At 44.1% G+C, this 22,461-nt stretch overlaps 1 protein-coding gene across 41 annotated transcripts in view; it reads right to left on the reverse strand.

Moving 5' to 3' along the window:
• ZCWPW1 (zinc finger CW-type and PWWP domain containing 1) overlaps positions 1-22,461 on the reverse strand; it is a 28,431-nt gene that overhangs the window by 5,251 nt on the left and 719 nt on the right. For 4 of the 41 annotated variants that reach the window (XM_008965442.5, XM_055115222.2, XM_008965446.5 and 1 more), the window contains exons 2-12: positions 18,892-18,998; positions 14,495-14,551; positions 13,507-13,760; positions 12,988-13,066; positions 10,940-11,057; positions 10,177-10,328; positions 9,847-9,969; positions 3,296-3,412; positions 2,426-2,546; positions 1,116-1,191; positions 582-686 (exon numbers count right to left, since the gene is read on the reverse strand). In XM_008965442.5, the coding sequence (XP_008963690.3) occupies positions 582-686; positions 1,116-1,191; positions 2,426-2,546; positions 3,296-3,412; positions 9,847-9,969; positions 10,177-10,328; positions 10,940-11,057; positions 12,988-13,066; positions 13,507-13,760; positions 14,495-14,522 (1,173 nt within the window). In that variant the 5' untranslated portion in view covers positions 14,523-14,551; positions 18,892-18,998. Of the gene's footprint in view, positions 1-581; positions 687-1,115; positions 1,192-2,425; positions 2,550-3,295; positions 3,413-9,846; positions 9,970-10,176; positions 10,329-10,939; positions 11,058-12,987; positions 13,067-13,506; positions 13,761-14,494; positions 14,552-18,891; positions 18,999-21,915; positions 22,459-22,461 lie in introns of those variants that run through there. The other 37 variants (XM_008965440.5, XM_008965443.5, XM_034964590.3 and 34 more) reach the window with 28 other exon arrangements.

Raw genomic sequence — 22,461 nt, forward strand, 5'->3', positions numbered from 1 at the left:
TTGCAAGGCTGGTCAAACCCAAAGTGACTACAGGGAGGAAATATGATGGTGCTAACCCAATGGTTCTCAACCGGGTAGACTGTGCCCCCCAGAAGGCACCTGGCAATGGCTGGAGATAATTTTTTGGTTGTCACAACCATGGGCAGGGGGGAGGTGGGGGCTGCTACTGGTTAGATGCCGCTGGAGCCTGGGGATGTTGCTAAACATCCCACGATGCACAGGACAGCCCTCCACAACCAAAAATTATCTCGCCCGAAATGCCAATAGTGCTGAGACTGAGAAATCCTGAGTTAATCTGTGCCCTCATTTCTGCCACACCTGCTTTGGCTAAACTGTAGAAAAAACCTCATCTTCAGAATGGCCCCCAATCTGTAGGCAGGGAAGGGGACTGAAAAAAATAATTGCCCTGCTGCAGTCCTGGGAGCAAGAAGAGTCCTTCATGAATTACTACCTCACCCTTGGCACACCTGGTCAGACACAGAACTTTCTCCCGACATGGCTTACCCTGGGAGAAAATGAGGTTTAAGAAAAGGAAGATTTTGTTTTCTCTGTATCACAACAGAACCCCAAGATGTGCTCACCATGACTGATAGCTCCAGGGACAGCTCCTGGAAGTTCTTTAGCATGTTGACTGGGATCCATGCACGAGAAACTGTTTCTCCAAAAAACGTCACATGGTACTTAGACTGAAATAAAAGATGATCCTGTTATGGACTCCTGTCCTGCTCCCTGCTTTTCTCCTCTAGCCAGAACAGATTGGGAGAATGGGAATTCACCCGGAAGGAGGTGCTGGGCCTCACATACTCCCTTCAAAGCCTGACTCATCTACCCTACCCTCGTTCCAATTGTTCTTCCATTCTAACCTCAGGAATCCTAGCCAAAGAGTATTTATCAAAACCACTAATGCCCTGACAGTGGATAAATATTTAATTAGATACAAGTTTGTTTCTATTATATGTGTGAGCACTTATCTCTGTGTTTGTCATCCTAGTTAAGTGTCTCTTTTCACTTGTGTCTGCTGGCTATGTCCATGTCTCTTATCTGTACGTCTGTGAGGATGGATTTGTTCATTACTTTGGCCTGAGCTCCTTCTTACCCTGAACCAGGAAACTCACCGGCAGGGAATCAAGATGGGAAGTAAAAAGAAAATATTCCCCTAAGTCAGGATCAGATTCTATCATGCCTGGCCACCTGGAGAAGATAGTTGGGTGTAGGGGACAGAAGAGAAGGGGTTAGATGAACAGAACACAACTTCATCAATGTACATGCACAGAGAAGAGCAGTATGATTTTTTTTCTGAGACAAGGTCTCACTCTATCACCCAGGCTGGAGTGCAGTGTTACAACCATGGCTCACTGCAGCTTTGATCTCCCAGGCGCAAGTGATCCTCCCACCTCAGCCTCCTGAGTAGCTGGGACTACAGGCACATGCCACCATACCCAGCTGTTTATTTTATTTTTTGCAGAGATGGGGTCTCACTATATAGCCAGGACTGATCTCAAACTCCTGGGTTCAAGCAATCCTCCTACCTCAACCTCCCAAAGTGCTGGGATTACAAGCGTGAGTCACTGCGCTCAGCCAGCAGTATGCTTTGCAAAAAAAGGATCCAAAAAATAGATTCCCCTTCCATCATCTCCCTCTAGTGGTCACTACTGAATGACTCATGAGAAAGTGACTTCCATCGATGCACACAGGAGCTCAGAATAAACCTAGTGAAGGTATCTTACCCTTCTGAGCCATCCACAATCCTAAGAACAAAATCTTCGACTAGAGACATCTCCAAAGAAGAAACTATCCCACTTTTCCTTGTTCCCTTTACTTTGTCTCTCTCAATCTCAATATTTTTATTTATTTTTGAGATGGGGACTCACTCTGTCGCCCAGACTGGAGTGCAGTGGTGCAATCTTGGTTCACTGCAACCTCTGCTTCCCGGATTCAAGTGATTCTACTGCCTCAGCGTCCTGAGTAGCTGGGACTACAGGCATGCGCCACCGCGTCTGGCTGATTTTTCTATTTTTAGTAGGGACGGGATTTCACCATGTTGGCCAGGCTGGTCTCAAACTTGTGGTCTCAGGTGATCTGCCTGCCTTGGCCTCCCAAAGTGCTGGGATTACAGGTGTGAGCCACTGCGCCTGGCCAATCTCAATATTTTTAAATGCCTCAGATCCACCCTCTTCTTTCTACTAGTTGGGGTAGCACTATCAGACCCTTTTTTCCAGGGAGCCATCACCTCCATGCTGAAACCTCCAGAAAACACACTCTTTCAAAGCCTCCAGGCTTGGTACTTTATCTTTTCTCTCACCCCATGCTCTTTCTAAGGCCAGAACCATTTCAATTACAGATGTTTTCCATTTGCTTCCACCCCTGCTTGAATCTACCTCTCCCAAATTTGTGAAGATGATCTGACTGTGTCATAATGCCCTACCAGGGGTAACCGTATTGCTTGGCCCAGATGATGGATCCTGGGATGTAGGAGGCATAGGCCACATCACTCTCAAGCCCTGTCCAGGTCTCCTCAGGAATATCACAGCGATTATACTGCACATCTGCTGAAAGAGAGAAGGAATGAAAGGACAGGAAGAGACTCTTTAAGAGAAAGAGCTGGATGAGGGCTGGGGAGAGAACAAGAAGGAAATTGGTATATGCAGCAGGTGGGACCAAAGGGGCACCTGGGAGATCAGCACAGAGGAAGAATAAAGACCCATGGAGGAAATGCAGCTGGAACCAGCTGAAATACAGCTGGAGGCAGTAGGAATGGTGCCTCCTCATACTCCAGAAAGAGATTCCACACTCCTGCTTGCATGCCCGCGTGTCTGACTGTGCTCCTGTCTATGGAGCACCATAAGAATAATTTCTCTGAGACTCTGTTTTCTCATCTGTAAAATAATTGGGCTGGACAAGATCATCATCATCTCTTCCAACTAGTTCCAAACAGCCTAGAATTCTAAGCGCACCAGATCTCTGTCGTCTGTTTTCCCCGATATATCCTATATCCCTCCCTATCCACCAACCCAATACCAATATTTTAATCAGGATTGACAGGGGCAGACCAATGCTCATGTATTTAGATTCCAGGCCCCTCCCCAACAAGATCACTTTGCAGGACATCTTCCTCCAGCCTTTTCTGCCCAGATTCATCTCCATATGAGAGGCAGATCCTTCCTCTCTCCCAAGCACTACAAGGATCCACTGAGTGCTAACTATATTTACGTAGTATTTAATCTAAAGGATAAGTGCAGAGAAAGAAAGGGAGGAACAATAAAACGTGAATGAAAACATTTCCAGTCTTTTCTACCTGTGTTCTGATCACAGGACCAATTATCTGGGAGAACTGAGGGGTCAATATTCCCACACAGCCGCCTCCATTTCCCACAGTTTGGGAAGGAACACTGGACCCAGACCAGACATTGACCTGTGAGAGGAAAAAAATGAAATAAGAGACTTAAAAATATGCTCTTCCTTCTTTAATCCAACTAAAATCAGGATAACCCTCCCAACTCCCAGAATGACATAGCCAGAGAGACATTAGAGATCAACCAGCCTGATCCCTGACTTATAAGAGGGAAACCAAGGCTCAAAGAGGTAACTGGCTTGCTGAGGATTAGCTAACTTGGCGATAGAGCTGAACTTAGAACTCAAGTCTCATGCCTTGATCTTTTTCCTGTACTAGGCTACCATGTCTCCCTGCCCCAAGGCTGAAAGGAATGTTTCTTGTATTGACAGTTCTTAAATTGAAAGGTTGTCTGGCATCTTTCCAGATAGTGCCTTGTTCTCTGCTGGCATGACACTACTGAAAAGTTCTTTTGAAGGGCTAACCTGCATCTCTTTTGTGCACAACATCCAGAGTTCTTATCCAAATCTCAACTGATTTACCTGTCACCAAATCACCAAGTTGCAAACTTTAGGACCAACAGTGTCTGAGTTCACTCTTCTCCAAAAGACACAGGTCTAAGCCTATCACTTCTCCATCAACTATTAACTTTGGGCCCTGCTCAAAGGCCAAGCCTTCCTTTTATCCATTACCTTCCAGACCCCCACCTCTCCTAAGCTGACCCATGTCCCTCAGCCTCTCCTCTCTCCCACCAAAACTCTTCCATTGTGGTCTTGGAAAGTCCATTGACTCGAGCAACAAAAGTCCACACATCCTCAACCTCAAATCTGAACTTCTATCTCCTTTCTGAAGCCTGGAGACCCACTAATGACACTGCCCCACCTAAACCACCCCCACCTGCAACCCTGTAAGTGGAGTCAGCTCCTCTCACACTCCCCATGTCTCTTGGGACAGAAAGTCAGGCTGGCATTATCATTGCCCCATTGCTACTACTCTCCAACTCTTATAAAAACTTCCTCCCTTGAGGTCTATGCCATGGGACTATCCTCACCTCTCATCTCCCTTGTAGAGATGCTGGTATCTGATTCAGTCTTCTCTCCACCTCCTGCCTTCATTCCAAATGACCTCTACATCCACAGGAACTCCTCATACAGCACCCCATTATTTCAGTCCCTTGACTTTTTTCTTCATGTCACCTCTGGAACCCACTCCCACTCCTGCATGCCCCACCCAGTCATCTGCAGGAACTGCACACCCTCTGAGCCACTCATCCAAACATCCTATCTACAAAAATGCCCCGTCTTCCACCTCACTTGCTCAAAGACTCCTATAGCAACTTTCATTTTATCTAGCTCTCCAACCCACTGCCCACTACCATCCTCTCCATCTGGAAGCAACTTTCATTCTTCACTCTGTTCCACTCTGGTTTGATTACTTGACATTTACTTGGATTCTCTTGTAGACACCTTCAGCTCCCTTTCCCACTGTCGTTCTTCCCACCCAGGTGGCAAAACACCAACCGGAATGAACCCTCTCCACCTTTTCTGAGCCTACACTCAAGCAATTGAGTTGACAGAGAAAAATCACATAACAGACACATAGGTATCGCTATATATTCACTATTTAACATTATCAACCAACATATTTCTCCAGTAAGTTCACTCTCTCCTACTGCCAAATTTTACCTTAAATACCTGATCATAAAGGATGGCTCCTAATCCCATCCCTCCAGAATCAACCCTCAGAAAAGAAGGTGACTTGCATTTGGGTCTTTTCAAAATATCACATATAAGAGATCACTTTCGCAATTACTTTTTTTTTTTTTTGAAACACAGTCTCGCTCTGTTGCCCAGGCTCAAGTGCGGTGGCACAATCTCGGGTCACTGCAGCCTCCACTTCCCAGGTTCCAGTGATCCTCCCACTTCAGCCTCCCAAGTAGCTGAGACTACAGGCATGCACCACCACACCCAGAAAATTTTTTGTATTTATTGACAGAGGCAGGGTTTCGCCATGTTGCCCAGGCTGGTCTTGAACTCCTGGGCTCAAGTGATCCACCCTCCTCAGCCTGCCAAAGTGCTGGGATTACAGGGGTGAGCCACCATGCCCAGCCTCAATTACCTTATCTTGAAGAACAAAGTACTGGTTGGGACTAATATGTTAGTCTGAAATGACAGTTGCCAATAGTAGTTTTGGATGTTTACAGAGGTGAGCTAGCAAGACTAGAAAAAAAGAGTAGGAGGAGAGGCCAGGAGTCATATATATTAATACAGATCAATAATAATACAAATTGTTAGCTGTGAAAGCAGTGAGTACTCGTAAGAAAATGAGTAGGAAAAAATCACTATAATGATATGGAACTGGAAATTTATGGCTTGGAATAATATTTTTGACAAGAACATTGTACTTTTTTAAAAGTTCAAGTAACCTAAAGGAGAAGATAATGTGCTCTGGAAAACTGTGTTTGATGCCCGGATGTGGCTCTATGATCATGAAGACTGATGTCACAGACACATGTTAAGAGGATTTCACTTGACCACTCATTCTTGAAACACTAGTTTCCTGGGTTCTGTGATGTCTCATTCTCCTGTCCCCCTCCCCCTGATTTTACTGGCAGCTTCCCCCTCAGTCTCCTTTGCTGGGTTCTCTTCGTTCTTCAATCTCTAAATGTCAGGGGTCCCAAAGCCCAATCATGGGCTTTCTCTCCCCATGATACACTTTCTCCTGAGGCAAGCTCACCCATTCCCATGGCTTTGAAATCTATTTTCATACCTGACAGAACACAGCTGTCTACTTACAGCCTCTGTTCTGAGCTCGAGATTCCTAAGCCGCCTTGCTCTTTGACATCTCTATTTGGATGTCTCACAAGGATCTCAAACCTAAATGTACCCAAACCTGAATGCTTGATCTTATCCTACAAATTTTTTCTTCCTCCGCTCTTTCCCATCTCCCTTCACATAACTGTTCAAGCCAGAAACCAATCATCCTTGACATACCTTCTCCTGCTCCAACCTTCCAGTATCTAATTCATTACCAACTTCTAACAATTTTACCTCCAAAACATACCTTAAAACCATCCACTTTTCTCTTTCTCTACTTTGATCATCCTAATCCATTTTTTTTTTTTTTTTTTTTTTTGAGACGGAGTCTCACTCTGTCGCCCAGGCTGGAGTGCAGTGGCACGATCTCCACTCACTGCAAGCTCTGCCTCCTGGGTTCACACCATTCTCCTGCCTCAGCCTCCCGAATAGCTGGGACTACAGGCGCCCGCTACCACACCCAGCTAATTTTTTGTATTTTTAGTAGAGACGGGGTTTCACCATGTTAGCCAGGATGGTCTTGATCTCCTGACCTCGTGATCCACCCGCCTCGGCCTCCCAAAGTGCTGGAATTACAGGCATGAGCCACCACGCCCAGCCTTATTTTTTAAATATATATTTTTTTGAGACAGGGTCTTGCTCTGTTACCCATGCTGGAGTGATGTGGTATGAACATAGCTCACTGCAACCTCAAACTCCTGGGCTCAAGTGATCTTCCTGCCTCTGCCTCCCAAAGTGCTGGGATTACAGGTGTAAACCACTGTGCTCAGCCATCATCTTAATCAAAGCCTAATACCTAATCCTAATACTAACTTCTTAACTGGTCTATTCTTGTTTTCTCCCCATACTCCATCTCCAATTAATCACCAAAGGATCCTTTTAAAACATTAATGTGAAGATGTCACTTCCCTGGTTAAAACCCACCAGTGGATTCCCCCTGCACTTAGGATAAAATGTTCACTCTGTACATGGTCTTTGACCTAGCCACTGCCTCCCTCTTTCCAGTTATCCAGAGCCACGTTCCCAACTTGCCTCCCCTTGCTCTCTGAGCTCCGCAATCACACTGGCTTTCTTTTAGTATCTGGAACATACCACACTTTACCCTACCTAAAACTCTTTCTTCACTTGGATAACTTCTACTCTGCCTTCAGGTTTCAGCTAAAATACTGTTTCCTTAGAAATGCACTCCCTGACCAGCCCAATCTTACTTCCTCTCATGACACACTGCTCTTTTCCTTCTCTGTACTTAATGCAAATTGTATTCATTAAATACTCCTTCCTACTTCAGGAGCACTCACCTCTCCTTGGCAACTGTAAGAAACGGGAAGAATGGTTTATTTATAGCAGGAGGCTAATAAATCCACTACAATCACAATTCAACTCACAATCACCTAGAGGGTGAAACCTCATCTGCCAGCCTAAGATCTAGTCCATGCAGTAATTCTTTTTTTTCCATTTCTTTTTTAATATAAATTCACTTTTTTTTTCTTTTTTATAGAGACGGGGGTCTCACTATGTTACCCAGGCTAGTCTGGACTCAAGCAAGCTTCCTGCCTCAGCCTCCCAAAGTGCTAAGATTACAGGTGTGAGCCACTGCGCCAGGCCTCTTACAGTAATTCTGAGTACAGGAGACAGAGCAACACAAATCTAATGACACCAATTTATTTGAGCTAACCAGAGATCAGGTCAGTGGGGTCTGCAGTACACCAAAAGTTCTCAACAAGCACATCTGAGTTTATATAGTCACATAAAACCAAAAGAAAAAACCTTTTAGTTTCCTTTTTGACTCTACCTAGAAAGTCCCTTCGGGTAGTCTGAACTCCAGGCCACCTGGTTGTTCAAATTAGACTTATACCTCAGTGCCTTATGTTACTATGTCATTATAACAAGAGGAATGGTTTATTGACCTGAACTACCTTGTTTGGTGCCTGCATAGTCTTGGAGTTTTCTTCCAAGTATGTGCAAACTATATTATGCTTCCACAACCAAAACCACATATATGTACACATACAGAATAGACACTACGTAACTTTTTATTCCACTGTTTCTTAAACTTGGAACTTGTTCTGTCTTTTTGTATTATGTTTTGTTTTGGGGTTTTTGTTTTTGTTTGGTACAAGCCTGTTTAGATTGTTGTCTATTTATTTAGTTTTTTAGAGACAGGGTCTTGCTCTGTCACCAAGGCTGGAGGGCAGTGGCACAATCATCGCTCACTGCAGCCTCCAATTCCTGGGATCAAGAGATCCTCCCACCTCAGCCTCTTGAACAGCTAGGACTACAGGCACTACCACTACATACAGCTAATTTTTTTTTTCTTGTAGAGATGAGGGTCTCACTGTGTTGCCCAAGCTGGTCTCAAACTCCTGGTCTCAAGTGATCCTCCTGCCTTGGTATTTTTGAATTTTTGAACACACTAGTATATTGTATGATCTATTTTATTTCTTGTCATAAAATTTACCATTATCAGGCTGGGCACGGTGGCTTACACCTGTAATCCCAACACTTTAGGAGGCCGAAGCGGGCAGATCACAAGGTCAAGAGATCAAGACTATCCTGGCCAACATGGTGAAACCCCGTCTCTACTAAAAATACAAAAATTAGCTGGGCGTGGTGGCGCATGCCTGTAGTCCGAGCTACTCGGGAGGTTGAGGCAGGAGAATCGCTTGAATCCGGGAGGCGAAGGTTGCAGTGAGTGGAGATCGCGCCACTGCACTCCAGCCTGGCGACAGAGCAAGACTCTATCTCAAAACGAAACAAAACAAAAAACCCCTCCCTCAACTCTGTACCCATTCTTTTTTTTTTTTTTTTTTTTTTTTTTTTTTTTTAGACAGAGTCTCCCTTTGTTGCCCAGGCTGGAGTGCAGTGGCACAATCTTGGCTCACTGCAACCTCCGTCTCCTGGGTTCAAGCGATTCTCCTGCCTCAGCCTCCAAGTAACTGAGACTACAGGCGCATGCCACCATGCCCAGCTAATTTTTGTATTTTCAGTAGAGATGGGGTTTCACCATATTGGTCAGGCTGGTCTTGAACTCCTGACCTTGTGATCCACCCACCTCGGCATCCCACAGAGCTGGGATTACAAGCATGAGCCACCATGCCCAGCCTCCATTCCTTTTTATCTACCATTTTCTCCCTCTTACTTTCCCTATCTAAACTAATTGAAAAAGTGTCTACTCTTCAACCAGCTATATAAGCTGCCATTCACGCTTATCAACTCTTTCAGTAGCTATAACCAAACCGCTAATGGCTTCCTAATTGTGATGTCCTTGAGCTTATGTTTATCCTCTTTGATTTCTTTACGATGGCATTCGACATGGCTGAGCATCCCTCTTTCTTTAAATTCTCTCCTCCCCTGGGATCTATAATACCACTCCTGATTTTTCTATTACCTTTCTTACCACATCTTCTATTACCTTTTTTACCACATTACCTCAAACTATTACCTTTCTTACCACATCTTCATTTTCTTCCTGGGAAACATCTAAAATGCTTTGTACACAGTAGGCACCCAACAACTATGGATTATGTGAATAAATGACTGAATGAATGAAATCATTCTCTCGGCAGCATATTCTGCAACAAGCAGCTGTGAGAGATTGACTATATTCTTTGCAGAGTTTCCTCTAACATCCTAACCCTGCCTCTCTGCTCTATTTCAAATTTTCAGGCCAAGTAGGTTTGCCAAACCAGCTGAACTCACCAAAACCACTTATCTCTCCTTTTTGCTGGTCCCTGATCTGAGAATGATCCTGAACTGTTTCCTTTAGTTGGTCTTCCTGTCTGTGCTCATGTCCACCTTGAGTTTTCTCCACCTTCTCATCTTCTGGGAAGAAAAAAGAAAACGTGAGGTGGGGAGATGAAGAAGACAATCTTTGTAGATAGTAAAGGTCAGTGAAAGAAGGAAGAAGAATCACAGCCTAATAGTCTCAAGTCTTGGGCTGAAAATTCTCAGCCTGCCCATGGTCCCATTCCCTAATTTCCTGGAGCAAGTACTTGAGCCAGGCTTCAAAGTATATCTGACTGTACTTACGAGCTTCCTTCTTTCTTTTGCTTAAGGTGAGTCTATTGGATTTCTTCTTAGAGGGTGCAGGATCTGGCTGGCCTAACTTAGATGTCCTTATCTCAGGGGCAGCTTCACCTTCCCAAGACACTGAAATCTCTTGAGTATGTGGTACCTCCTCTCTGAAAATGAGGTTTTATTTTAATGAAAGGTAAAAATAGAGCAATTGCAGAACTCTTCTTTTGAAAAAACCCGAGTAAAAGGAAGACAGATGAATCCTAAGCTCTCTAAGACCTCCTGAGGCCATTTCATCCATCTACTTGCCTATTTTTCCCAACTCAAACAGGTATCTTTCCTGAGCTGAGAGAAATCTATAGAAATATGATAAATGGGCTGGGCCCGGTGGCTCACACCTGTAATCCCAGCACTTTGGGAGGCCAAGGCGGGTGGATCACAAGGTCAGGAGTTCGAGACCAACCTGGCTGATATGGTGAACCCCGTCTCTACTAAAAAGTATAAAAATTAGCCGGGTGTGGTGGCAGGTGCCTGTAATCCCAGCTACTCAAGAGGCTGAAGCAGGAGAATTGCTTGAACCCAGGAGGCAGAGGTTGCAGTGAGCTAAGATCACGCCACTGTACTCCAGCCTGGGCGACAGAGCGAGACTCTGTCTCAAAAAAAAAAAAAAGAAAAGAAATATGATAAATGACCAGATAGACAGACAGATAGATTGACTGACTGACCATGAATGTGTAGTCCATTCTGTGTTCAACTTGCCTCACTGAAATAAACTTACCCATTAGCATTATCAGTATCAGTAGCAGAAGCAGTAATTCCTGGCTCCTTGTCTGATTGGGTAGATACTACGGGCTGGGCACAAGAAGTCTCTGCAAAATCAAGGCCAGATCCCATCCCTCCCAAAACAAAATACTATAAGCAGAGAAGCAAAAAAACGAAAAAGCCACTCTATTATTCCCTAACATTTTCTCTAAAGTGTCTTCTCCCTGTAGCCTGAAAGAGCCTACCTGTCATATCACAGAACTTTAAATATTTAAATTTTCAGGAAAAACTACAAATATGTATCTTTCTGCAAGCCTTTCCAGATCGATCTGCCTCATTCCAGGATGGCCACGTAATGATAATTTTGTGTACATAAAAAAATTATAGGCCAGGCATGGTGGCTCACGCCTGTAATCCTAACACTTTGGGAGGCCGAGGTGGGTGGAATGCCAAACCTCAGGAGTTCAAGACCAGCCTGGGCAACATGGTGAAACCCTGTCTCTACTAAAATACAAAAAACTTGCCAGGCACGGTGGCGTGCACCTGCAGTCCCAGCTTCTCGGGAGGCTGAGGCAGGAGAATTTCTTGAACCTGGGAGGCGGAAGTTGCAGTGAGCCAAGATCATGCCACTGCACTCTAGCCTGGGCAACAGAGTGAGACTCCGTCTAAAAAAAAAAAAAAATTATATGTACTGTATTTTATATCATTTGTTGCTCAAACGCCTAGGAATAGAAGTATACCTAAGAATGGCTGAAATGTCAGACTGTTCTCTTCAGCCTCATGAACTTATGGAAAAGCCTTCATAGAGGTTTTTGGTTTTTTGGTTTTTGGTTTTTGTTTTTTGGGTTTTTTTTGAGACAGAGTCTTGCTCTGTCGCCCAGGCTGGAGTGAAGTGGCAAAATCTCGGCTCACTGCAACTTCCGCCTCCCAGGTTCAAGCGATTCTCATGCCTCAGCCTCCTGAGTAGCTGGGACTAGAGGTGCACGCCACCACGCCTGGCTAATTTTTATATTTTTAGTAGAGACGGGGTTTCACCATGTTGGGCAGGCTGGTCTTGAACTCCTGACCTCAAGTGATCCACCCGCCTTGGCCTCCCAAAGTGCTGGGATTACAGGCATGAGCCACTGCACCTGGCCTCCCTCACTGCGTTCTTTATTCCAAAAACTAAATCTCTAACCACATGCAAAATCGGTATTAGAAACTGAAATTTGCAAGGGTATGTACGCTAAGTTTTTCAAATCTAGGGAAAACAATTTTATCTTATTTGAAGTTGTTTGTAAATACATGGAAACGAATTTTAACTGCATTTTAAAAATTTAGGGCCAGGCACTGTAGCTCACGTCTACAATCCCAACACTTTGGGAGGCTGAAATGGGAGAATCGTTTGCAGCCATGAGTTCAAGACCAGCCTGGGCAACATAGCAAGACCTCATCTCTACAAAAAGTAAAAATTAAAACAACAGGCTGGGTGCAGTGGCTTACACATGTAATCCCAGCACTGAGAGGCTGAGGTGGGCAGATCACTTGAGGTCAAGAGTTCGAGACCAGCCTGGCCAGCCTGGTGAAACCTTGCCTCTACTAAAAATACAAAAATTAGCCAGGCGTGGTGGTGGGCGCCTGTAATCCCAGCTACTCAAGAGGCTGAGGCAGGGGAATCACTTGAACCTGGGAGGCAGATGCTGCAGTGAGCTGAGATCATATCACTGCCCTCCAGACTGGGTGACAGAACAAGATTCCATCTCAAAAAAAAATAATAATAATAAATAAGTAAATAAATAACAACAAAAATCCCATAATGGCTTGAAAATTTAGTTAAGACTATATATAAATTCTGAAGTCAATGTAATCCACTTTTTCTAAAAATATGTACCCTTTATCTAAGGTGGTTTAGCTATAGTCCTGTTGACAGATGATGAAGTATTTTTAAAATATGTTGAAATCTCATCTAATATTACCTTATTTAGAAGATGGGAGAGAAAGAGAGAAGCTGTCAGACTTAACTCTCCCTCTCAGGTAACAGTCACTGCTTAACTGAAACCCTTTTTCTCTTACTACATGCCATACCCAAGCACTCCTGAAGGGACTTCTGCAGAACAGTCTGGACAATCTCCTCAAATTCTGCATTGGTAAGACTTGATTTTTCCTGCAGAGACAAGGGTAGGGGAGGAAAACCACTTATCTTTCCATAGTTTTCCCCTCTGAACAGTCAGGGAAGCCTCCTTCAGATGAGGCAGTAAGTTTATAAGACGGAAGGCATGCAGTCAGCATACCTAAGGAGGCCATGAACTATATCCCAGATCTCCTGGGAATAAAGGAGTCAAAGGAAAGAGAAAAGTGTATAATGTCTCTGTCTACTTCTATCCCCACCTCTAACCCACCTCATCCCATTATTTCCTGTGCTCAATTCTTTCATCAAAACATTTTTGACCTCTTTGAGAAAAAAAAAAAGGAAGCCCTCAAAAAGGAATACAAACCTGAAACTCTAGGGTGAATTTCCCCAGTGTGAAAAGACTCTGTTTGTCTAGCCTGAGCCAGGGGTAAGGTATGAGAAAATCTACCAGAGCCCACCACTATGACTGGTACCTTTTCTTTCTTCTCTGCTTGCTTGTTGATTTGTGCCTTTCTTTTTTTCTCCTGTTCCCTGCTTGGAACATTCTTCATGGTTGCTTTTTCCTCTTTCTTCTTTAAACTGGCCTTTGGCAGGCTTATCCTGGCCTCTGTCTCTGGGGAACTGATCCCCGGGGTCTCCTCCTTGGGGGAGTTAGGGCTACAAGGTAATAGGCTGTAAGATTTTTGTGCAGGTGGGGCAAAGATTCTCTTTGGTCCCTTTCCACATTCTGAAAGAAATGTGATCAAGTGGAATTTATGAAACGTACAGTCTAACAGAGATTGCCAAACATTACCCTTTGACTAGCCATAACAGAATGATATGGAGAGAGCTTTTAACAAATTCAGATTCCTGGGTCTCTCACTGCTTACTCCACTCCTCAGCCCTGAGATGCTGATGAGGTAGTTTGACATGAGAGGCCTAGCAATCTGTAATTTTACAAGGCTAGTTGATTCTGATATACTGCCAGGTTTGGGAACCACTAAGTCAAAGGTGATAAATACAAGCATGCAGGAAGCTGAGTTATCCAAATGTGAAACTGTATAATTTGCTCATTTTTACTTTAGATAAAATGTTATGGAAAATTAGAGCAAATTTTTAAAAACTAGTCAAAATCTATAAATTATTCACAGCTCTTATGCCACCTCCTCAATAAAAATTATAATGATCCTCCCAGGTATATCTTTCTTTGAGCTTCCTTAATACTCTGCACATAACTGGTGGCATTTACCACATTCAACTTTATGATAGGTATTTAAATGCCTTTTCTCTCCCTGAGTTTATATGTTCCTCGAGCAGGACTGTTTTTAAGTCAAATTTATTTCAAAGCATCTAGCAGAGCAGTAATTTGACCTGAGTGGGCACAGAATATAGGGACCCGTACCATCCTTTGGTGGAAAGGATGTCCAAAAGGAGAAAAATGAGAGAAATGTATGAAGTGAACCTCCCTCACTCTTGACTCACCTTCTTTATTCTGCAACGTTGTCATCATTCAGCTTAGAAACTAAGCTTTGTGTGCCTCTGTTAGAAAAAAGAAATTAACTGCTATGACTCTGATTAAACAAGATTTTAAACTTTCTGTCTTCTTGGGTTCAGAAACTCTTTGTTTCAGACCTCTGAACTAGGTTTCTGCATTCTTGACCTCCTCTGTGGTGCCAATTACACACCAGGGAATAATGAGTTACTGTTTTAAAGATCGGCAACAATCAGTGCTGGGTGTGGTGGCTCACACCTGTAATCCTGGCACTTTGGGAGGCCATGGCAGGCAGATCACTTCAGCCCAGGAGTTCAAGACCAGCCTGGGCAACACGGCAAAACCTCGTTTCTACAAAAAATAAAACAAATTAGCCAGTGTGGTGGCATGCGCCTGTAGTCCCAGCTACTCTGGAGGCTGAGGTGGGAGGATCACTTGAGCCCAGGAGGCGGAGGCTGCAGTGAGCCAAAATTGTGCCCCAGCACCCCAGCCTAGGTGACAGACTGAGACCCTGACTCAAAAATTTAAATAACAAATAAATATTAGCAGCAATCCTTAGTGTTTTATGTGCCTAGAACCATGTCCAACCTAAGGCAGGCAGCAGAAATGGTAGTAGTACCAGAAGCATAGGTAGTAGTAGAGCAGTGATGGTAGGGTATGAACAATCCTGGCAGTTAAGAGTTTTCTTCAGAGGGATAGCCTCATTTCATAAGCCTCTCCTAAACACTTAGAACACACATATAATTTGGTAATTCTCTGACCTCAGAGGTCTCTGTGCATAGAGAAGCCCCACTTTTAACATCATTATAATGTTTATTTTCCCTTTCTTAGATCCTCAGTCCAATCAATTTTCAAATGTACTAGATTCTACCAATCTCTAGTCATAGCTCAGAAGTATTTGATAACCAGTAGAGGTTCCCAGAAAATTCAGTATCTTTTTCCTTATTCTACCTTAGCACCTAATAATGAGAAATTAAATTAGTGCCTTGATATTCATAGTTCATCTTCAGCAATCTACTCACAGATGTTCCACACAACATCAATGTGTTTTTTTTTTTTTTTTTTTTTTGAGATGGAATTTTGCTCTTGTTGCCCAGGCTGGAGTGCAATGGTGCGATCTCGGTGCACCGCAACCTCCGCCTCCCGGGTTCAAGTGATTCTCCTGCCTCAGCCTCCCGAGTAGCTGGGATTACAGGCATGCGCCACCACCGCCGACTAATTTTGTATTTTTAGTAGAGACGGAGTTTCTCCATATTGGTCAGGCTGGTCTTGAACTCCCCACCTCAGGTGATCTGCCCGCCTCAGCCTCCCAAAGTGCTGGGATTACAGACGTGAGCCACTACACCCGGCCTGACATCATGTGTTTCTTGATTACTACTGACACTGTGACTAATGGTAATGGCTAACACTTATTGAGCACTGACTATATTCTTTACCCTTTATGTAGCATTCCATTTAATTCTCACAACAGATCTATGAGATTGGTAACATTTTACACTTGGGGGAAATTCAGGTTTACAGGGATTTAAAGATATTAAGTCATCGATAAGTAGTAAAATCAGGATTAGAACCTGTCTGATTTCAAAGTTTGTGCTAATAACTGCTACACGACATCCTAACAGTCTAATTCAGTGCTTCACCACCATTTTGCTATCACAGCACACACAGAAAACATACATTAATAGCGTATACTGAAACACATAGAAAATGACATTTCCAGGTACTCTGGGGGTAAAAGGACCAGGCTGCTCACAGCCATAGGCAACTGAAGAGTCACACCAAAGGCTGAAGAAGAAATTAGTATCTACACAGCCACAAGCTATTCGTGACCCACCAGTGTGCCAAGACTCATCTGCGAACATTCCAGTATTTTTATTTTCCAATTTATACTTTCCCACTACTGATATTATTTCCACACAGCTTTATTTTTATTTTTTCTTTCCAACCTTTATTTTACATTCAAGGGGTACATGTGCAGGTTTGTTACATGGGTAAATTGCATGTCATGGGATTTAGTGTACAGATAATTTTGTTTCACAGGTAGTGAGTATAGTACCCAATAGGTAGTTTTTCAGTCCTCATCCTCCTCCCACTCTCCACCCTCAAGTAGGCCCCAGTGTCTATTGTTCCCTTCTTTGTGTCCATGTGTATGCAATGTTGAGCTCCCACTTTATAAGTGAGAATATACAGTATTTGGTTTTCTGTTCCTGCGTTAATTCACTTAGGATAACGGCCTCCAGCTCTATCCATGTTGCTGCAAAGGACATGATCTTGTTCTTTTATATGGCTGCATAGTATTCTGTGTCCACCCAGCTTTCTGAAGAAAACTTTTATTTTATTAACCTTAACTTCTTGCAGCCCTTCACCCAGTTTTCTTTAGGCTTAGGGGATATATGCCATTCTTACTTTTATAACCATTATAAAAAGCATATCTCTGGGAAGACCTTTAGGGATAATAAAGCCCCAACTCCCCTTTCTACAGATGAAAAAAATATGCTAACAGAGGTTAAGTGGTTTTCCTAAAGACTCAGTGTTAATATATTGTTGAGCTTAGATGAACCCAGGACTTTTGCCTCTCAATTCTACTAATAACATATCTATTCTACTCAGTGATCTTGTTTCTGGCTGTTGGCTTTGAGCAGTTTGAAAACCCTGCAACTGAAACTCATTGTTCTAAATCTGTGATCCCCCACTATAAAGAATCCAAAAGCGACATAAAATGGATCATTTGGTTCATATACACTTCCCTTTAAAGGATCAGAAAATTTTAAGACCTTAAATGGCCAAACTTGTTCAAGGTGTAGGGTTCCTCTCTCTAGACCATAAGATAAACTTAAAGGGTACTGAGGTTTTGACAGCGTGGCCACAGCATGGCTAAATGTGAATACCCTTTAGCATTTTTCTCTTCCTTTTCTCACTTCTATAAATGTGAATAATTCAGATGTGCTGTTCTAAAGCAACGACGTTTCCTTTATATTAAGGGGCACATTTTCTTGCTGTTTCCATTTTAACTCATCATCACCAATCCCAAAACACATTTGCTCCAGAAAAAAAGGCAAGTTGGAATTTTGGGGAGAAACACTCAAGCAAATTAATCTCCTTCATTATAATTCTAAATAGAAGGTAATGAATGGATAAAATTGGCCAGGCATGGTGGCTCACACCTGTAATCCCAGCACTTTGGGAGGCTGAAGCGAGTGGATCACCTGAGGTCAGGAGTTCGAGACCAGCCTGTTCAACATGGCGAAACCCCTTCTCTACTAAAAATACAAAAAATTAGCCGGGCGTGGTGGCGGGCACCTGTAATCCCAGCTACTCGGGAGGCTGAGGCAGGAGAATCGCTTGCACCCAGGAGGCGGAGGTTGCAGTGAGCCAAGATCGCGCCATTGCACTCCAGCCTGGGCAACAAGAGCAAAACTCCGTCTCAAAAAAAAAAAAAAAAAAAAGACTGGGTAAAATTAGGCTGTAAAAAGAATATTAATTTGACCACAAATGACAAATATATCTTTTCCTAGACTTTAAAATTCCAAAAAAGATCACAAGAAGTCTCTGTCTAAATTACAACGGCTATGCTAAGTGAGAAAAGCAGAGTGAAAATTAGTGTGTTTCAGATGACAATATTTAGTTTTTAAAAACATATGTCTGGTATAATAGGCTTGTTAATCATAAATTTTCTCTGGAAGAGAAAAAAAATGGATCAAAATGCCTCTGGGGAGTAGAACTGGGTAGATGAGAGTGAAAGGAAGCTTTTGGTGGACTCCCTCATTTATCTTTGGCATTTTAAAACCTATAAATGTTGCCACTTCAAAAAATATTTTAAATTATTTTTTTTTTTTTTGAGACACAGTCTTGCTCTATCACCAGGCTGGAGTGCAGTGGTGCAATCTTGGCTCACTGAAACCTCTGCCTCCCAGGTTCAAGCGATTCTCCTGCCTCAGCCTCCCGAGTAGCTGGGATTACAGGAGTGCACCACCACCCCCAGCTAATTTTCGTATTTTTAGTAGAGACGGGGTTTCACCATGTTGGCCAGGATAGTCTCAATCTCCTGACCTCATGATCCACCTGCCTCAGCCTCCCAAAGTGCTGGGATTACAGGCATGACGCACCGTGCCCGGCCTAAATTCTTTAAGTAAAATTAAAAGAGAGTATTTTGACCAACCTAAAAATGCAAACATTTCCAGTATTTAGGTTCAAATCCTTATCTAAACCTGTAAAGATCTTCCTAGGCCAAAGTATATTTCTGGAGCCCCAACCAACTAGATAGAATTGTGGTTCACTGTTGTTGAGTTAATAAGATGTAATAAATCTATAAACAGTGATGCATAGTATCACATAATATGTATAATCTGTGCATGTGATAACACTGCTTTCAAACAAAAGCTCTAACCTGATTAATAAAGAAGGGAAGGCCAGGAAGTCACTTTCTGATAACTCAGGTTGCCCCTCCTCTGTTTCAGGTGAATTAACTTCTTTCACAATAACAAATACTGAAAGCTGGTTCAGAGAGAGAGAGAAAAAAATATAGACAGTTAATAAAAATATAAAATACCACTAACTTTCTTCTGTACAGCTACTAAATGACTAGGGGCTGTAGACCCAGGAATAAAATTTGAGGTTTTAATTTCTCTTTTCTTACCTTAGATGAAGAGGGGCAGGGTGTGGGGTTGGGGGGAAGGCTTTAATAAGAGGGGCAAAGGCTTTAAATAAGAATGTAAAAGAACCAGTACAGTTCCAGAAACCATATTCTCATCACTCAACATATGAAATGAGGGTAAATAAGGAGGGAAAAAGAACTTAGAAATAATAAAGGGAACCAAGGGAAAGTGAATGAGGATCTCAAAAAAGAGTTTTATTTCACTTAGAACATTAAAAATCATCACATAAATTTTGAGATGAAATCACCTAACTCAGCAGTTCTAAGTGTAGTCCCAAAATCCTAGGGGGCCCTCTCCCTTTTCCAACTACCTATCTGTATTAAGCTGGATTTTCTCATGTACTTTTACAAAAACAAGATATCCCAACAGACTGAATGCAGAAACAGATGAGAACCCAGTTGTTTTCTATTAAGCCAGACATGAAAGAGATTTGCAAAAATGTAAAACACCACCATTCTTCATGCTAAATTTTCTTTTGTTTAGGAGAATACGTTAACCTAAACAGGCGCCCGCCACTGTGCCCGGCTAATTTTGTATTTTTAGTAGAGACAGGGTTTCTCCATGTTGGCCAGGCTGGTCTCAAACTCCTGACCTTAGGTGATCCGCCCACCTTGGCCTCCCAAAATGCTGGGATTTGGGAGGCCAATAACGTATTTTTCATAAAAACCTGTTTAGGTTAACGTATTTATTATTGTTATTTCTAATCAAACTTTAAATGTTTCTGAATTTTAATTTCTAAAATGTTAGTATCAACAGATACAAACCAAATAAAAGCTCTTTGGAGTCCTCCATAAATTTTAAGGGTATAAAAGGGTTCTCAAACCAAAAAGTTTGAGAACTGACCTAGTGAAATAACTTGTCAGTATTGCCAATACTTTTTTAAATAAACAGTAATCCTCTCTCCCCACACACCATTCAGAATGTGTTCCCAAATTTCCTCTTCCTAACCATCCAATCATTCCCTCCCTTATATTGTTCCTCAAATCCTTGGTCTAAGAGAAGTAAACCCTTTAGCATTGTCCTCTAACCCAGACTCCCTGAGCCTCAAAAAAGCGGTATTTAAAGAGTATATTTCAGCCGGTCGCAGTGGCTCACGCCTGTAATTCCAGCACTTTGGGAGGCCAAGGCAGGTGGATCACCTAAGGTCAGGAGTTCAAGACCAGCCTGACCAACATGGTGAAACCCCATCTCTACTAAAATACAAAAATTAGCCGGCGGGGTGGCAGGCGCCTGTAATCTCAGCTACTTGGGAGGCTGAAGCAGGAGAATCACTTGAACCCAGGAGGTGGAGGTTGCAGTGAGCCAAGATCGTGCTACTGCACTCCAGCCTGGGCAAAACGAGTGAGACTCCGTCTCAAAAAAAAAAAAAAAAAAAAAAGTATATTTCAAATCTTTCTTAAGCCAGAGTCTGATCTTCCTTTTTGCATTAATAACAGTATGTGGACTCCTGCTTATTTTCATGACTCAATTAACTAATAGCAGTTTCCTCCCTCCCTCTCACTTTTTCTCCCTCCCTCTCTCCCTCCTTTACTCCTTCCTCCCTCTTCCCTCCCTCTCTTCCTTCTTCCCTCCTTCTGTCTCCCTTTGTCCCTCCATCCCTTCCTCCCCCTCCTTCCCTCCCTCCCCCTCCTTCCTTGCCCTCCTCCCTCTCTCCCTCTTCCCTCCCTCCTCCCCATCTTTCTCCCCCTCCTCCTTCCCTTTCCTCCCCCTCTCCTTCCTACCCCCCTCCCCCTCCTCCCTTCCCCGCTTCCCCTCCTTCTTCCTTCCTCTCCCTCCCTCCCCTTTCTCCCTCCCCCTCCTCCCTTCCCCCTTTCCTCCCTCTCTTCTCCTTCCCTCCCTCCCGTTTCCTCCCCCTCCTCCCTCCCTCCCCCCTTTCCTCCCTCCCTCTCTTCTCCTTCCCTCTCTCTCTCTTCTCCTTCCCTCCCTCTCTTCTCCTTCCCTCCCTCCCCTTTCCTCCCCCTCCTCCCTCCCTCCTCCCTTTCCTCCCTCCCTCTCTCTCTTCTCCTTCCCTCCCTCCTTCCTTCCTCCCCCTTCCCTCCCTTGCTTGCTTCCTTCGTGTTTGTGCACAAGCTCAGCAAGCCCGATTTAAAACTTTTAACAAGAAAGAAGAGGTGGGTGGATCACCTTAAGTCAGGAGTTCGGGACCAGCCTGGCCAATACGGTGAAACCTTGTCTCTACTAAAAATACAAAAAAAAAAATCAGCCGAGCACGGTGGCGCGTGCCTGTAATCCTAGCATTTTGGGAGGCCAAGGTGGGCGGATCACCTAAGGTCAGGAGTTCGAGACCAGCCTGGCCAACATGGAGAAACCCCGTCTCCACTAAAAATACAAAATTAGCCGGGCACAGTGGCGGGCACCTGTAGTCCCAGCTCCTCGGGAGGCTGAGGCAGGGGAATCGCTTGAACCCGGGAGGTGGGGGTTGCAGTGAGCCGAGACTGCGCCACTGCACTCCAGCCTGGGCGACAGAGCGAGACAGTCTTTAAAAAAAAAAAAAAAAAAAAAAGCCCCAATTCCAAATCCACCTGCAATCCAAAGGGAAGAAGTTTTGCGGAGAAGTTCTTCCCATTTGTGGGGCGCTCCCATTTTCCTCTCTTCCCTCACCCCTTATTCTCTCTCAGGGATAGCGGTTCAAGTCGGTGTCCCTGAGCCACACGTCCCCCTCTCTCTTCCCCGTCCCCTCCCTTCCTTCCTCCCACCATGAGGGAATCTCCCCTCCACCCCCACTCCCGCCGAGGCCCCGTGATCCTTATTCTCACTCATATCGTTGGTGCCCGCCAGGAGACTGGGCTATTTTTTGTCTGTTTCTTGGGGGCGACAGATTCTGAGGAAAAAGGGCGAAGGGCTGGTTGTCGCCCTGAGAAAGTTTCTCCTCAGGCAACGGGTGCCAGGACTGGCGGCGCCTAGCACCTTCACCTACAACCAGAAACTAGCCGGCTACCTTCAGGAGCAAGGAGGACCTAAAGGCGATGGGCGGAACCAGCTGCCGCAGCGACTGCGCAAGCCCCTCACACCTCAACCTAGGTTTCCCGCCACCAAGAAAAGGCACGAGGACGCCCTGAGCACTAGCTCCACCCGAGGGCGGTGCGCTCGCGGGGCCGAGGCGCATGCGCAACTGGAAACAGCGTCTGCGTTTCCGCAGCTGAGGTAAATCCGCCATCTTCCACCCGAACGTCCCGGGAAAACTACAAATCCCAGAATCCTCTTTGGTGTCACATATTTTTAGGCGGCGGCCGCGGCGCCTGATTATTCCTGAAGCACATCTACTAACTTTTCTGTTTCAGACTGCCTTTTCCTCCCTCTTT

Source organism: Pan paniscus, chromosome 6 (genome assembly GCF_029289425.2).
Source record: "Pan paniscus chromosome 6, NHGRI_mPanPan1-v2.0_pri, whole genome shotgun sequence".
Lineage (NCBI taxonomy): Eukaryota > Metazoa > Chordata > Mammalia > Primates > Hominidae > Pan > Pan paniscus.